Source organism: Pleurodeles waltl, chromosome 1_2 (assembly GCF_031143425.1).
Source record: "Pleurodeles waltl isolate 20211129_DDA chromosome 1_2, aPleWal1.hap1.20221129, whole genome shotgun sequence".
NCBI lineage: Eukaryota > Metazoa > Chordata > Amphibia > Caudata > Salamandridae > Pleurodeles > Pleurodeles waltl.
Window position 1 is genome coordinate 52,051,264 of NC_090437.1, and position 16,794 is coordinate 52,068,057.

The window sequence follows — 16,794 nt, forward strand, 5'->3', positions numbered from 1 at the left end:
AGGGATGGAAGGGGAAGCCCTTCCCCTCCCACCCCCAACCCCCCCTGTGACGTCAGCGCGCGAGCGCACGCTGATTAGTCACAGGGTCTCCCCCATCGCGCTGGAAGCAGAGCTTCCAGCGCGATTGAAAAATAAATGCTTTTGCATTTCTCTTTCAATCCCATGGGGGAGGCCCCGAGAGGCTTCAAAGGGAAGGAAATGTATTTCCTTCCCTTTGAAACCCCACTAGACACCAGGGATTTTTTTTTTTTCTGAAACTTTCATAAGGGAGCGACCCCTTGGGCAAGGGTCACTCCCAGGGGGGGTATTGTTTTGGGAAGGCCTTTTCTGCCCCCCCTATTATTAGGCCGATCTGTCCCCGGGGGGGGGGGGGCAGAAACCTCTAGGCACCAGTTTTTTTTTTCTTTTTGTGAGGTTTGCTTTTTTTTTTTAGGTGGGGAGCGACCCTTTAGGCAGGGGTCGCTCCCCTAGGGGGCAAATTATATTTAGGCCATTTCTGTCCCCCTTGGGGGCAGAAACCATTAGACACCAGGGACTTTTTTTTTTTTTGCGTGAATTTCACGCAAGGGGAGCGACCCCTTAGGCAAGGGTTGCTACCGGGGGGGGGGGGGGGGGAGAATTATTTTAGGCCATTTCTGCCCCCCTGGGGGGTAGATCAGCCTATTTTGACTAGGCAGAAACCACTAGGCACCAGGGATTTTTTTTTTTTTTTTTTGTTTTACAGATGGGGAGTCACCCCTTGGACTAGGTCGTTCCCCTGGAGGGGCAAATTGTATTTAGGCCATTTCTGCCCGCTTTGGGGGCAGTTCGTCCGATTTTAGGTCAATCTGCCCCCAACGGGGGGCATAAACCACTAGGCACCAGGGATCTTTTTTTTGCGCCGTCACTCAAGGGGAGCGACCGGGGTTGGGGAGGGAAATTTATTTTAGGCCATCTCTGCCCCCTGGGGGCAGATCGACCTATTGGTATTAGGCCGATCTGCCCCCAGGGGGGGCAGAAACCTCTAGGCGCCAGGGCACATTTTTTTGTGTGTTTTTTTGTTGTTGGTTTTTTTGTGTTTTTTTTTTTTTAGAGATGGGGAGCGACCCATCAGGCAAGGGTCGCTCCCCTGGGGGGCAAATTGTATTTAGACCATTTCTGCCCCCCTTGGGGGCAGATTGGTCAATTTTAGGTCAATCTGCCCCCAAGGGGGCAGAAACCACTAGGCACCGGGGATTTGTTTTTTGGCGCCAATGTCACGCAGGGGGAGCGACCCCGTAGGCAAGGGTCGCTCCCGGAGGGGGGTGGGAGTTCGGGGGGCAAATTTATTTTAGGCCATTTCTGTCAATTTTAGGTCAATCTGCCCCCCTGGGGGCAGAAACCTCTAGGCGCCAGGGCAAATTTTTTTTTGTGTTTTTTTGTTGTTTTTTTTGTGTTTTTTTTTTTTTTTTAGAGATGGGGAGCGACCCATCAGGCAAGGGTCGCTCCCCTGGGGGGCAAATTGTATTTAGACCATTTCTGCCCCCCTTGGGGGCAGATTGGTCGATTTTAGGTCAATCTGCCCCCAAGGGGGCAGAAACCACTAGGCACCGGGGATTTGTTTTTTGGCGCCAATGTCACGCAGGGGGAGCGATCTCGTAGCCAAGGGTCGCTCCCGGTGGGGGGGGGGGGGGGGGGGGGGATACACAAATTTATTTTAGGCCATTTCTGCCCCCCCTGGGCAGAAACCTCTAGACGCCAGGGCAAATTTTTTTTGTGTTTTTTTTTTACATTTTTTTAGAGATGGGGAACGACCCATCAGGCAAGGGTCGCTCCCCTGGGGGGCAAATTGTATTTAGACCATTTCTAGATTGGTCGATTTTAGGTCAATCTGCCCCGAAGGGGGCAGAAACCACTAGGCACCGGGGATTTGTTTTTTAGGCCATTTCTGCCCCCCCTGAGCCTATTATTAGGCCGATCTGCACAGGTAGGCACTTTGCAAAAAACACCTCTGTTTTCCTTCAAAAATTTGGTTGTGTCCACGTTGCGCTTTGGGGTGTTTCCTGTCGCGGGCGCTAGGCCTACCCACACAAGTGAGGTATCATTTTTATCGGGAGACGTGGGGGAACGCTGGGTGGAAGGAAATTTGTGGCTCCTCTCAGATTCCAGAACTTTCTGCCACAGAAATGTGAGGAACATGTTTTTTTTAGCCAAATTTTGAGGTTTGCAAAGGATTCTGGGTAACAGAACCTGGTCCGAGCCACACAAGTCACCCCATCTTGGATTCCCCTAGGTCTCTAGTTTTCAGAAATGCACAGGTTTGGTAGGTTTCCCTAGGTGCCGGCTGAGCTAGAGGCCAAAATCTACAGGTAGGCACTTTGCTAAAAACATCTCTGTTTTCTGTGATGTGTCCACGTTGTGTTTTGGGGCATATCCTGTCGCGGGCGCTAGGCCTACCCACACAAGTGAGGTATCATTTTTATCGGAAGACTTGGGGGAACATAGAATAGCAAAACAAGTGTAATTGCCTCTTGTCTTTCTCTACAGTTTTCCCTTCCAAATTTAAGACAGTGTGTAAAAAAAGACGTCTATTTGAGAAATGCCATGTAATTCACATGCTAGTATGGGCACCCCGGAATTCAGAGATGTGCAAATAACCACTGCTTCTCAACACCTTATCTTGTGCCCATTTTGGAAATACAAAGGTTTTCTTGATAGCTATTTTTTACTCTTTATATTTCAGCAAATGAATTGCTGTATACCCGGCATAGAATGAAAACCCACTGCAGGGTGCAGGTCATTTATTGGCTCTGGGTACCTAGAGTTCTTGATGAACCTACAAGCCCTATATATCCTCGCAACCAGAAGAGTCCAGCAGACGAAACGGTATATTGCTTTCGAAAATCTGACATTGCAGGAAAAAGTTACAGAGTAAAACGTAGAGAACAATTGATGTTTTTTTCACCTCAATTTCAATATTTTTCTTTTTCAGTTGTTATTTTCTGTAGGAAACTCTTATAGGATCTACACAAATTACCCCTTGCTGAATTCAGAATTCTGTCTACTTTTCAGAAATGTTGCGGTGTCTGGGATCCAGCGTTGGTTTCATGCCCATTTCTGTCACTGACTGGAAGGAGGCTGAAAGCACAAAAAATCATAAAAATGGGGTATGTCCCAGTAAAATGCCAAAATTGTGTTGAAAAATTGGGTTTTCTGATTCAAGTCTGCCTGTTCCTGAAAGCTGGGAAGCTGGTGATTTTAGCACCGCAAACCCTTTGTTGATGCCCTTTTCAGGGAAAAAAACACAAGCCTTCTTCTGCAGCCCCTTTTTCCCATTTTTTTGAAAAAAACGAAATTTTCAATGTATTTTGGCTAATTTCTTGGCCTCCTTCTGGAGATCCCACAAAGTCTGGGTACCTCTAGAATCCCTAGGATGCTGGAAAAAAAGGACGCAAATTTGGCGTGGGTAGCTTATGTGAACAAAAAGTTATTAGGGCCTAAGCGCGAACTGCTCCAAATAGCCAAAACAAAGGCTCGGCACAGGAGGGGGAAAAGGCCTGGCAGCGAAGGGGTTAAAAAATGCGTTTTTCAGTATTCCATTGCATATCGACAGCCAATATTTGACTGGATTTACATTTAAAAATACCCAGTATTGCCACAGTAGGCTTCCTCAAGGATTTTTAATTGAACAGTTAAAAAGGATTAAGCGAATATTCAATGTAAAAGTACGCTTTTGCAATATGCGGACGACATTTTGGTTTGTAGTGCCACTGAGGAGACATGCAAAGAGGATACTGTTAGTCTTCTCTGCACGCTTTCAAACAAAGGCTACAAGGTGGATAAAAATAAGTTACAGTACGTGCAAAAAGAGGTTCATTATTTGGGACAACTGATATTTAAGGATGGACGGAAAGTGACAACTGACAGAATGGAAAGTATAAAAAAACATGCCTAAGTCCACGCCTACCAAACAGATGCACCAGTTTCTGGGACTCTGTAATTATGTGAGACAGTGGGTGTTTGATTATGCTACATTGACAGCACCCCTTCTCATCATGTTAAAAGAATCCCATGCAACTGCAAATAAAATACATTGGACAGTAGACGGAGAGATGGCATTCCAAGATGAGATTATGGATGCCCAGTGTTAGGTACGCCTGATTACAAAAGGCAATTCTATCTCTTGTCATTGTAATGGAATGACTATGACTGCAGTATTGACTCAGAAGACATCTGTGGGACATAAGCCAATTGCCTACTACAGTGGGTTGCTACATCCTATCATGAAGGGCCATTATCCATGTGACCAAGCCCTGGCTACAGCATCATCTGCGGTCAAGAAAAGTACTATCGTGATGGGATCACCTTTAACATTATATGTAGAGCATGCAGTATTTGCTATTTTGCAAAAAAGTAAAAGAACTCCGACGACTCAGAGTGTCTGGTTATGAAGTAATACCTTCATAACCATCCCTACAGGTGGTTAGATGTCATACAGTTAATCCAGCCACATTCTTTGCGCACCCAGATACTGACGATGAACAAGTACATGACTGTGCTAATTATGCACCAGAGGACGAGAGTAAGTTGGGAGAAGATCCCATCCCATGGAGCATGTTGCTCTTCGTGGCTGGATCCTTTTTTCATAGACCAGGAAACCGGGATTAGGCATTCAGGAGCAGCAGTTGTAAAAGTTGAACAGCAAGGGACGTCTGACACATTGCAGAAAGTGAGTCAAGTACCATTGCCCTCTCAGTTTTCAGGCAAGGCTGCAGAATTAGTGGCTATTATAGAAGCGTTACAACATGCGAAGGGATTAGACGTTACAATCTATTCTGATTCAGCATATGTTACCACTACTGTGCATTCAAGCATTCACAGGTGGGAAAGGAGAGGATTTTTGAAATCTGATAGGTCTCCAGTGATGCACAGAGATTTATTGGCAAAATTGATATATGTTTTAACATTACCACCTAATGTGGCAGTAATAAAATGTGCAGCTCATATGAATAGGCAAGACCTCGTCTCCAGGGGTAATGCTCTGGCAGATTGGACAGCTAAAGAAGTAGCTAAGACATCTCCAAATTATATTAATACAGAAGAGAGTATACTGGAAATAACAACTAGACAATAGAATGATATTAACTTACCGCCCTCGTACATTGAGACAGCACAATTACATTTATGTGAGTTGCAGGAACATGCACCAACACATGAAACGGAGTTATGGGAACAGTGAGGATGTATACAATCCCCCACAGATTTTATTTATAGAAAGGAAAGCACGGGGAAACCTGTAATGCCCCAAGTTTTGTTGCATCCAGCGCTGGAACAATTGCATCTTCCTGCGCATACTGCCAAATAATATCTTTTAGCTACGTTGCAGGCAGACTGGTTTATTCCACAATTGTCGGAAATGATTACAATGTATGTTGCTGAATGTGCAGTATGCCAACAGTACAGCCCAAGACCTATATTATAGGTAATTCCATCAACAATTCCCCGGTCGTCAGGTCCATTTAAAAAATCTACATTTAGTTTTTGTTGACATGATTGATAGATGTAACAATTATAGGTATCTAATAGTTGTGGTCTGCCCTTTTTCAAGGTGGATCAAGGGCAAGATGGGGAATAGCAGAATCAATTTGATCAGATAATGGTAGCCATTTTGTAAACGTCCTTTTTCAACATATTTGCACTTCTCTGGCGATGAAGCATAAACTGTCATCTGTCTATCATCCACAAGGTAACGGAAGAATGGGTTATTGAAAAATAAAATAAGTAAACTGTGTGCTACTTTGCATAAAAATTGGTTCCATTGTCTTCCGTTGGCCTTGTATGCTCTGAGAAATACGCCAGGAAGTGACCACCATCTCACACCGCATCAGATAGTGACAGGATGCCCTATGCTAACTCTTTTGACAATAGCAAGGCACAGGACAGATGCACATAAAACTGCTGAAGTGTTGGGGGAGGAAATGAGTGGGTATTTGCCTCAATTGTTAAAATCTGCTAAGTTCTTCTCTAAACAGGTAACTCAGCAGCAGAAGTGCACCACCGCAGCCCAGCAGATCAGTCCAATTTCTGTGGGACAATTGGTATATATTCTGAATTTTGTACGAAGATGGAAAGACATCAAATTCAAAGGGCCTTATTTGGTCACTCTGAGCACCCCCACTGCAGTAAAAGTGCAGGGCAGGAAACCATGGATACATTTGTCAGACATTCGACCGGCTTCTGCGTTGTGTCAAGGGTTGGCATTAGCACAGGAACTTTTGCAGGAAAACGAGCCGGTGGAGAAATAACAGTATACTTTTTCAGAGAACGAGTGGAGCATCATATTAGTTCCACCAAAATACTTTTCTGGATTGTTTTTGTGTTTGCCTTTTAAAATCTTTCCTTATTGACTTCTGGTTTGAAATGGTATTTTAGTCCATATATAGAATCCTGCTCCAAGGTGACATATTCTAAAAGAAATGTGTATGTAAATAGGTCTCATGTTATACATTATAGATTAACTGACAATACTTGGTATCAACACATGACGGAAATAGGTATGCAAAGTACTAATGAATCGTGTTTAGTATGTTCTTTGATTCCACATGCTAGTGATTCAGATAGATTGCATTCATCTAAGGAAGTTTCACCTAACGTTACAGTGTCTTCTCCATCTTTTCTTTGTAGAATGAGGGCTCGGATGCAACCTTCATAAGTGCAGCAGAGAACATTTTTAGTTTTAGTAAACATCACACAATACGAAAAAGGGTTAGCTGACATAACAAATGTTTTGACTGATCGTAAGGACATAGAAACGAAAATAGAAGCAATGTCAAGGACAGGAGCCTTAAGGTACAAGGGGGTAAATGGAAAGCTAGGATAAAAAGACAAGGATTTTTAGGGGTATCACAATCTACTCTCTTATGCAGAGATTATACAGCCACACCTAGGCCTTATGACTGTCAAGAGAGACCTTATCTTATGGTAAATGGATCAGTACATGTCTATGGTCAATGGCACCATGGTGCAGTGTTTGTATGTAGAGCTCTCTCCTTATGGGATAAAAGTGGGAAAAGCATTAATATACACCAAGATTGTCAGGTAATATGGAATTAAAATATACAAAGTTTAACCTGGGTAGAAACACCTACAACTTTTCGAGTGGGTCAAACACCAAGTGTTTTCTCCTTATGTTTTAAGGGTAATGGAACAATTTCAGTAGGGGAAAAAGTTAATTGTATCATCACAAGACATGAGGACACGCAATGGGGGACCTCTAGTCTAATGGACTATTATTGGCAATATGGAGAATGGCTATATACTAGACTTCCCGCAGGATGGAATGGTCTCTGTTCTTTAGTCACTGTACACACCCTTTCCTTAGTAATTCCCGGAGTGGATGTTTCAAAGTTACATGAGCATCCTATGAGCCATCCAACGACTTTGTTACACCATCATCGAAGGAGAAGAACTGCTGAATATTTTGGCACTGCAACATGGGCAGATATTCCACAGGAATATCGACTGTTCAACGACACCCAGGTGTTTTTTTGAAGCATCCTCCCATTCATTCACGCCAAAGCCGCTGCTTGCTGGTTGCAAATAACTTGCTGGGAGCTGATGAAAGCCATCAATGCAACGGAAGATGGTTTCAATGCAATCAAAGAAGAATTGAAGGCAGTGCGAGTAATGCTTATGCAACATAGATATGCGTTTGCCTTGATGACGGCAATGGAGGGTGGGGCCTGTGCCAAAATCGGTACGGCGTGCTGCACATATGTGCCTGCTAATGATGCGGACAATGGAACGATAACAGAGGCTATACAGACTTTGCACAATCTACAGAAGAACATTGTAGAAGAGGGGGGTGCCTCCAACAAGTGTTTTCCAGGGTTGTTTTCGTGGATGCCGGCCTGGTTACCTGAATTGTTTAAAGGACTTCTTCCAATCCTTGTGATGATTCTTTTAATGTACTGCCTAGTTCAGATTATTGTAGGATGTTGCAAATCAGGTAGTCAAAAGTTAGGAGGAATGTTTACTAATAGATTGGTTAGCAAAGAGTGGAAGGAGCAGCAAGATGCCTGCCTACACTGAGATGGGTGTATTGGGTAGGAAAAGTGAGCAGGTAGTTGAAAATTCAACGAGGGGGGGAATTTAATAGGCCTTAAGAAAACTACAGAGGGCCTACTTTGGTCAACACACAAATTAGAAAACAAATGTGCACAAGTCTATATTATACATGAGAAGTAAAGGCCCCAGTTTGAACATAATGGTCAATAAGGAACGCAGGAACAGAAAGGAGAATGAGGAGAGAGGCCAGATGCAGGGTAAAGCAGTTACGATTCAGCCTAGCATACCACAGATAACTTAGCAGGACACACACACACACACACAGGAGAGTTTGAGCTACTTTCTGATAGCAGGAAAGGAGAAGGGTTAATCACGACAGACTTGAAAGGGACACGGTGTTAGAAGTTTGTGTTTCAAGGCCAGCAGAAGGTAGGTGACTGGCCGTAAAACCTTTGGAGTCTTGTAGACGTGTAGGGGGAACATACTGGTAGAAGTCACAGAGCAGGATCGAAGGACATTGTGTATGTTAGATACTATGTATGTAGTAAATCTGCTAGGACTGTATTTTTGTAACAAGCAGTCAGATAACACTTGAAGAATTGTAAGTGGGTGGGTTTAAGTGCCCACTGAAGGTATAAAAATCACTGTGTGTAAGAGCTGAGTGGAGTGTGGCTTCAGTTGCAAAACTGTGCTGTACTCCCGGCCGTATTGTATTCTGTTTATTTTGGTTATATAAATACACAATTATTACTAGAAATGTGTCTTCTTTAATATTAATAAGAAATTTGATTACAGTGCACATCTAAAAAGTCTATTAGCCCTCCATAGGACACCCTTTTGTGGTTTTTCCAAAAGTAACAGAATTTCTGAATTATCAGCGTTTTGCTAGCAGTTTTTAATTAAAGTGCCTAGGTCCTTCATCACATAAATGTTTCACTGCCTAGACGGTCTGAGGCAAGAAAGGTGGTGCACCTTAATCAGGATAACAGGATAGGCCAATTAAAACTATTTTGTGCACAAACTGCCAGCATCAGAATACTCCCCCTGCCTCTGGTTGTGAGGATTTCTTGTCCCAACCATCTGATTTCCCCCCCCCCCTCCCCCCACCCAAGTAGAGATGTGGGGATCGAGCTACAGTAGTCAAACTTAATTAATCAGAATCTCACTCTCTCGTGCTTGTGGTATTTCCCCTAAATCTAGGCTCCATTTATGAGGATGACTCACTCAAAGGAGAGAATTTACTTTTGCAAGACAACACTTGGGGCCTGATTTAGATCTTGGCAGATGGAATACTCTGTCACAAAAGTGACAGATCTCCTGTCCGCTGTATTATGATCTCCATAGGATAAAATGGGAACGTAATACGGCAGATGGTATGTACGTCACATTTGTGATGGAGTATTCCCCTCCGCCAAGATCTAAATCACGCCCATAGTCTTCAGTGTCCAAGAAATCAACACTGGAGGTACAAGTCTGGAGTGTCCCCAAAAAAACATAACCAGAGCATAAGCGAAGGCTTGAAAAGTTCTCTAAAGACCAGAGGAACCATTACTCATATTTCAATGGCCCATTGGATTCCTTCCTGATAAATTATCTATTCATCAATGTTAACTGGAAGAGTGGGCCTTATTTTTTCTGACATAACTAGTCAGACTAGACAACATGTCTCTAGCCTAAATTCTCATCTTCCCTTATGCAGGCTGTATGTGAAAAATGCTCCAGTAGGGAGATACATTCAGGGCATTGCTTCCCATCACCAATATCCTTCTAAGAGCATCACTCGCCTTGTGGTGATCTGATTACTTGCCACAGAGACAACAAGCCTTTTCACGCAGGATGGCTCTGCAAAAGGTACCACACTTAAGTGACTACTTTTCCTCAAGTGTGAGACAGAATCAGTTCTTACATCCAGGAGTCTCAGTAGTTAAGGCAATTTGCATCACCCTTCAGTCTAAAGGTGCTCCCCATCCCAAGTCCAAAATCCTGTGGTGCTCCAGAGGTTCTCTGAATTATCTCTAGAGTGGGAAATGAGGGGGAATTAGGCACTGAGCCCCCAGCACCCAGTCTCAATACATCTCATTCATCAAACAGGATTGTCCTAAGATGGGACACTTGGCAAGTATTCTAATGAGGCTAATTCACTTGTCAGTGAATAATCAAGATTAAAACTTAAATGATCCGAAATGTAATTGCAGATAAACCTCAAAGTATTGCAAGAAGTGTCCAAAGTGTACCAGAACGTGTTTCACAATACTGATATCTGAGTATTGTTTTTGAATACATCCACTAGCATAAAAAACACATACATCCACCCCCCCTCATTCTCTCTGGGGTATCGTGTACCCACTAGCTGGAGTCTTCCAAAGGCAAGTGGGGATATTACACAGAAATAAAGAAAACATCTTAAAATGATAATTTTTATCAAACGTGTCTGACCAATCAAAGACAAAGGAATATTTATAACATTTGAGAAGCAACCCCATAGCCTCCTTAAAAAAAAAGTTGAAATTGATTTCTTATATATTCCTGTATATTCTTGATTTAACAGTTTGATCCAAATATACTTGGCCATGCAGGGTTGGTATGGAGATTGCAGTTCTGTTGTATTCATTGTGAAGTGTTGTGTCTTGTCCAGATTGGCTTTACACCCCTGGAAAGACTTGACCACTGTTAATATAGACCCTCAGTTTTTCCTCAGTATGGAATTAGTAACTACAACAAAGTAACGGATTGAGCATTGACAAGGCATAAGGGCAAACCAAAGTTCAACTTTCATATACCCAACTTATTCATGGCCACCTAACCCTGTTCCATTAAAGCCTCATTTACTATTTCCCAAGTTTTCTATAGCACAGTTTGAGATTAGTGTGAGTGTGCTTTTACATATAAAAACAGAAAACAAAAAAAAACGTTTAAGTATTAAAAGAGCCATGTTAATCCATGAACATTTCAAAAAGAATGTATAAAATTTACTCAAAGATAAGATATTGGGTTGCATGCTTAGTTCAATGACGAAGGGGGTGCCATTGGTTTGTTCCAGCATTTATGAATGTTTGATTTAGTGCTTGGGCATACTACTATGCTGATGACGAAATCCAAGCATGAGATAAATGTTGTCCAGACAAGTAACCCAATAGGGTTGTTTATTTTTCTTCAGTTAATTTCTGCATGAGGAATGCTAGATCAACCATGCTCAGCCATGCAAACATGTCTGCACAAATGAAATAGTTCACCAGTCTCCCCGTTGCCAATGGGGTGAATTAGTCAAGAATTATCTGCTACTGGGACTACAGTAGGGTCTATGCTTGCCTTTATCACTCCCAGCTCCCACTCCTCCAACTGTAAAGAATTTTAAGACTTTTTATTCTTTGAGGTCCCTGTCCTTAAACCAAAAAAAAAAAAAAAAAAAAAAAACTTTTCCTGACCACCAATGTAATGCTTTTGTTCTATCTGCTGTGGCAGTCAGCAGCAGTTTTTTTAAAATTAGAATCTGTTGTAGGTACTGCTGCTTACCTCAAGCCCAGGGCCTATGACACTACTGAACTTCTATCGGATATTGAAGTACTCCTTCTATACTCTAGACTCTCCATGGTTACATTGAGCAGTAAAGGCTTATTTCAGGAAGTGATAATTTTGGAACACTGGCACTCACGATTTCCTACAATAAACATAATGTACACTCACATAACATTCTTTTGAACAAGAATATGTCTTTTTTTACAGGTAGGAAATGAAAGGAAGTAAAAGCAACTAATAACACAAAAAGAGAAGGTTCTGTCTGCCCCTTGGGCAGATTTGATCCGAGAAAGTTTTCTAGTGCTTCCAAAATCAAAGTACATAGGACCAAAAGTTTGCTTAGCCAGTTATAACACCATGGGTAAGACTAATCGCAATCAGTGCAGGGTTCTGCTGTTCAAGAATGCCTACTCTAGACACATCAGGTACAGTTCAGACAAACCGTTGTGACAACATAAATTAGGTGTGATAGGTCAGCTCTTTACCCCACTACATACACTTGTATAATTCATTTAACTTCTAGGATCTGAGCCAGTCTTTCAGCTATAGTGCCCAAAAACTGAGATCAACACCTAAAAGTGAACCAGATTTCAATGTTTGTGGGTACTACTGGTTGGCAAACAAACTGGACAGAGTTAACTTCTTGGATGTCTGGTAGACTAGGATACTGGGTCTGTTTGCTGGCAACAGGACAGGATTTACTGGACAATTAAAAGGTCCTGTGGAACCCTGTGAATGTAGAGCAAGCCAACTGGTATATGGGAACACTATGATTCCTTGCCTCTGGCACCCCAGGCACTCACTGATCACTGACGGCCTATATCTAGTCTACATGGTCACAATTTCACATACTGAGGGGCTCCTATTAGGTTGGTTACCCAACCAAGAAGAGCTGACATTTCCGGTTTAAAGTTATGGTGTATTTGGACACAAAAAAGTAAATTATAGGAAAATGATTTTACACATTTGGGATGCAGAGTGATCAGTTTCTCCCTACGAACAGGACACACCTTAAGGACCAATTTTGAAAGTGGGAACCCTAATTTTCTTCTTGGGCACAAGCCATTGGCCCAAATTTGGGATGAGCAGCTACTGAACAGATTTGGACAGAGATGCCCAGGAAGCAAAACTGATTTTGGGTTGTTCTTTGTTTCAGGTAGCAAAGCTTGGCAAGATGCTATTGCCTTCCTCCAACAACTCTCCCAGTTGGGTGGATAGTTTCTAAGTGAAAACCATATGCAGGTTGTCAAGCCCAACAGGATGAAAGGCAAGCAGAAGAGGATTTGCCAAACAAGGTCCTCAATGAAATTCACATAGCACATTCAGCATGAGTAAACACACACACATACAGGTAATGGAAGAATAGATTTTGTGTTTTTTACATGATGGAGTCAGTGGATACTCACACTGAGGCATAGGTAAAGAAGCTTATGCCAATTCAATTAGCCACAATCATACATGAGTCTCACCATATCTTGCTGAGGGGTCAGTAGGAAAGCTCCCCTATGGCCTGGGTTACACTTTACATGGCTTCACCATCCAGCAAAACAAGAAGGTGGAGCACCCTCAGTGGGCTTGATTAAAATTGAGCAGGCAAAAAAGTTGCAGAAAAAACAGGGTGTCGTGAGGCCTTCTTGGGCCTACTCAGGTTCTCCATCTTAGCTTAGTTTAATAATTTACATGTTTTAGGCTGACATCGCTTTGAGCAATGACATTTTCACACTTTATGCTTGCACAATATTATTCCAAGAATAACTTGTACATGCTGCTTTTTTTTAGTTCGTCTTTCTCGACATGTAAGCTGTACCCTCTGTTCAAGGCCAGGAACACAGAACAAAATATCCTATTGCTTATGTTGCCCAATCAGAAACAACTTCTGACATCTAGATATGTCACGCATCAGTGCTGTGCCTCTAATACAGTGTGGCTTTGATTCTATAAATGGTGCAGTGCCTGGGGTAGTGTTTTAGAGGAGCACTCAGGTCACTACTGTCCTGGAACGAATCCTACGTTTGACATGCAGCTCTACTGATCTTCCATCCTTCAGAGGATTGCCAACTCCAGTCTTGACCAGCTCCCTGGCTCAGTTCTCCATGTATGGGGGTCTCAGGCTAGCCTCCTAGATTGGACAGAGGGTACACCGGTTATGCTCTCAGAGTGTGGGTAGTGATAGGTAGGAAGATATAGATCTAAGATTACCATTGTTGGACTGTTTATTCTTTTCACCATGTTAGCAACACTGGTTACAATGCTTTATTTCATCTCCCTAATAATTGTAGTTCATTCTCTCTCTATGCAAGAATATGACTGTATCAATAAATGTTTGAAAACCTTTATTTGTATCTTTATTGTGTTTACCCTGGGCCTGCATCAGTAAAACAATGAGAGGGGTACAATCTGTATGCACAACCTCCTTGTGAGTCAGAGTGGTCATGTTTGAGTTTGTTGTAATCTTCTCTTATCCTGGAAAGGTTGGGGGTTCAGGTGAGGCACTGTGAGCTTGCAAGGAATTGGGTTGGCGGTTTCTGATGGTGTAGATGACTCAGTCTCTTCGGCCTGAAGTTCTCTTACAATTGACAGATATTTTTTTATGTAAACTAGATGGGGCTGACACATCATCATAAGTGACTGCATTCAAGTTGATGTGCAAGTACTGTTTCTCACACATAAGACTTGTTTGCACATTTTTACAATCAAAATGTCCCTCTTTAGACTGCTGTGCTATAAAAGGCTACCTCAACTCAAATATGCCTGTCTTCCAAACAAAATACTATTTGGATCAGGTAATACTGTACAAATTTGAACAAGTACAAGTTCCAGTGCCAACAAAGGGAATTTTTATTTCCGTTACAAGGCAATACAGCATTTTGAAGTTGTTGATAACACTCACCAGCTTAGTGTGCGAAACCATGGTAGTTCATAGGAACGATACACCCTGTAACCAATGGTAATAATTTCATGGAAGCATTTGACTTGAATAGCTGAAACCTGAAACACAGAAATTATATTTTCAACAAAAACTCCTAGTAGGCATCATTTTTATGTGAACTAGAGGATAATAGTTAATTGACTACGAACATGGATTAATGGTCATTGTTGCTTCTGAAGCTTATAAACCACCAAACTAAATGTTTTAAAAATCACTTGCTCCAATAAAGGTTGGACATTTGTGAAATTCACAAACAAGATCAAAGACTAAATTAGAACATTTACTTCAGTCATACACATATGGAATACTCATTGAACATCCTACCTCATGCAGCTTCAGAACACACCTATTCTCCAGGGCAGAGTCTGTGACACCAAGAAACAAGTAACTTCCAATCATCTCTAGCAGAAAACCACTGCAGAACCCCAGGATGCTTGCCAAATACCATCCCAGACAACTTCAGCTTTATGCTGGGTGTCAAAGGGTGCACTAGTGGATCTCAGCTTTGTAGATGATGCCCAACATGCAACACTGATGATCACTGACCGCCCTTCAACTTTTGAGATTATGAAATATTTCTTAAATGACAGAGTGGAGAGGAGTCTCTTGTACACAGTGCTAGAAGAAAGCTAATAATACCTCTAAAATCAAAACCTATGTAATAAGAATTGGATTAAACGTGCTCACAATGGAATTGTGACTGACGGAAATTATTTATCTCAAATTCAACTAATCCTATAAACGACACTGTCTGTTTGTGAGAAGCAATAACATTTGGTTACAAACCTAAATATAATAAATCTCCTTCTGGGTCTAAAATGAATACAAAACTATGAGTGTGTGCTCAACATATCTGCAATTTAGGCCTTTATCACCTTGCATAAGGCACCACATAATTTGCAGAAAGGACAAAAAGAATCTTCTATTGTACATTAAATGAGAACTTCACATTGTGAAGCCAACCAAAGTATAAAAGCACAGTCTAGAATCTCTTTAATAGGTTTGTGAGCCTTTAAGAGCATTCACAAACGATCCTTGAGAGAACAGTCAAACAATCAGCTTTCGAGGAAATTTTCAGAATACAAACTAATGCCTACAGGTCACCAAGACCTCCCAGCAACCTGTCACAATGCAGACTATGTCCTAAATTCAAAACTCTCCACCTGAAAGGGCATATCAGATCCCATCTGGTTCTCTACTAATAGCAGCATCCCTCAAGACTGCATTATTGCTCTAATAATCTTAAACTCATGCATGTAACCCTTGTATTCCTGCTAGTCAAAACATTACTCTGCATCAGTAAGGAAATAACTCTGCACGAGTATGTGGACAGCATGGAACTGTTTCTCAAAGAGGTGACGGCCAATAGCATTCACTAACTAACACACTGAATAGACAGCATCCAATCCAATGTCCATTATGTTTCTTAAACTCAACAAATGTGCTGCAGATGTGGGGAGCTACTATTTATATATGCCCAGCACAGAAGTAGTATTGCCGCATGTTCTCACATGTTTGGCAAGTCATGGTAAGAATAAAGTCTAACTCTGACTTTGTTCAATGTCATTACAACTCTCTTTACATGATGTGCATCCTTATACTGTCAATGTACTGCATCAAATGATGTTACTGAGTAAATTCAATAAAAATGGTTAAAAGAAATGTGCTGCAGATGTGGAGAACACATCATTGACACAATGTCTGTATTGCTAGGGATGTGCCATCCATGTCCTACCACTGGAGAAGCGGGAATCTTCCTCAGGACTAGGACACCTTTCGAGGGCTATCCCACTAGATCACCCCTTCTGTGGTGGCAATGAAAGGGCTTCGGATACCAGCCCCATGAACATGTTCGAAGGTCTTGCCTGAACTGTGTTCGGATCTGACCCAAATTGTCCTGCATCACCTGGACTTACTGTCCTCCACTTGTGTTGCCTCATTTCCTAGGGAGGTGGGTGGGTTGCCTGTGAATACAGAAAATTCTTCAAGCTGCAAAAAAACTCCTAATGGTAAATACCATTTTGTTTTGTAGTGTGAATCCTTTCTGGATTCACAAGCTAGGCATTGCTTTTGTAGCAGTTTTCTTCATTGTGGTAGTTGGGTTGAAGATGAAGTTGAACTCAAACAGATGTTTCAGAACCTTTTGTCCCACGTGTGCTTCTCCATATACTTGAACATCAATGCAATAGTGTTTTATGAATGTGTATACTGATGACCATGTGCAAATATCATTCAGCGGAACATTAGCCGGAAAGGCGATTGTCGCTCCTTTCTTTCTTGTACAGTGTGCTCTTGGCTTTCCTTTTAGCTGAATGCAAGCTTTT

At 42.1% G+C, this 16,794-nt stretch overlaps 1 protein-coding gene across 1 annotated transcript in view; it reads right to left on the minus strand.

The window, feature by feature from the left end:
• The window catches only part of CDS1 (CDP-diacylglycerol synthase 1), a 661,805-nt gene that overhangs the window by 266,455 nt on the left and 378,556 nt on the right, over positions 1–16,794 (minus strand). The window contains exon 4 of the mRNA XM_069236283.1: positions 14,432–14,529. Coding sequence (XP_069092384.1) covers positions 14,432–14,529 — 98 coding nt within the window. The remainder of the gene's footprint in view (positions 1–14,431; positions 14,530–16,794) is intronic.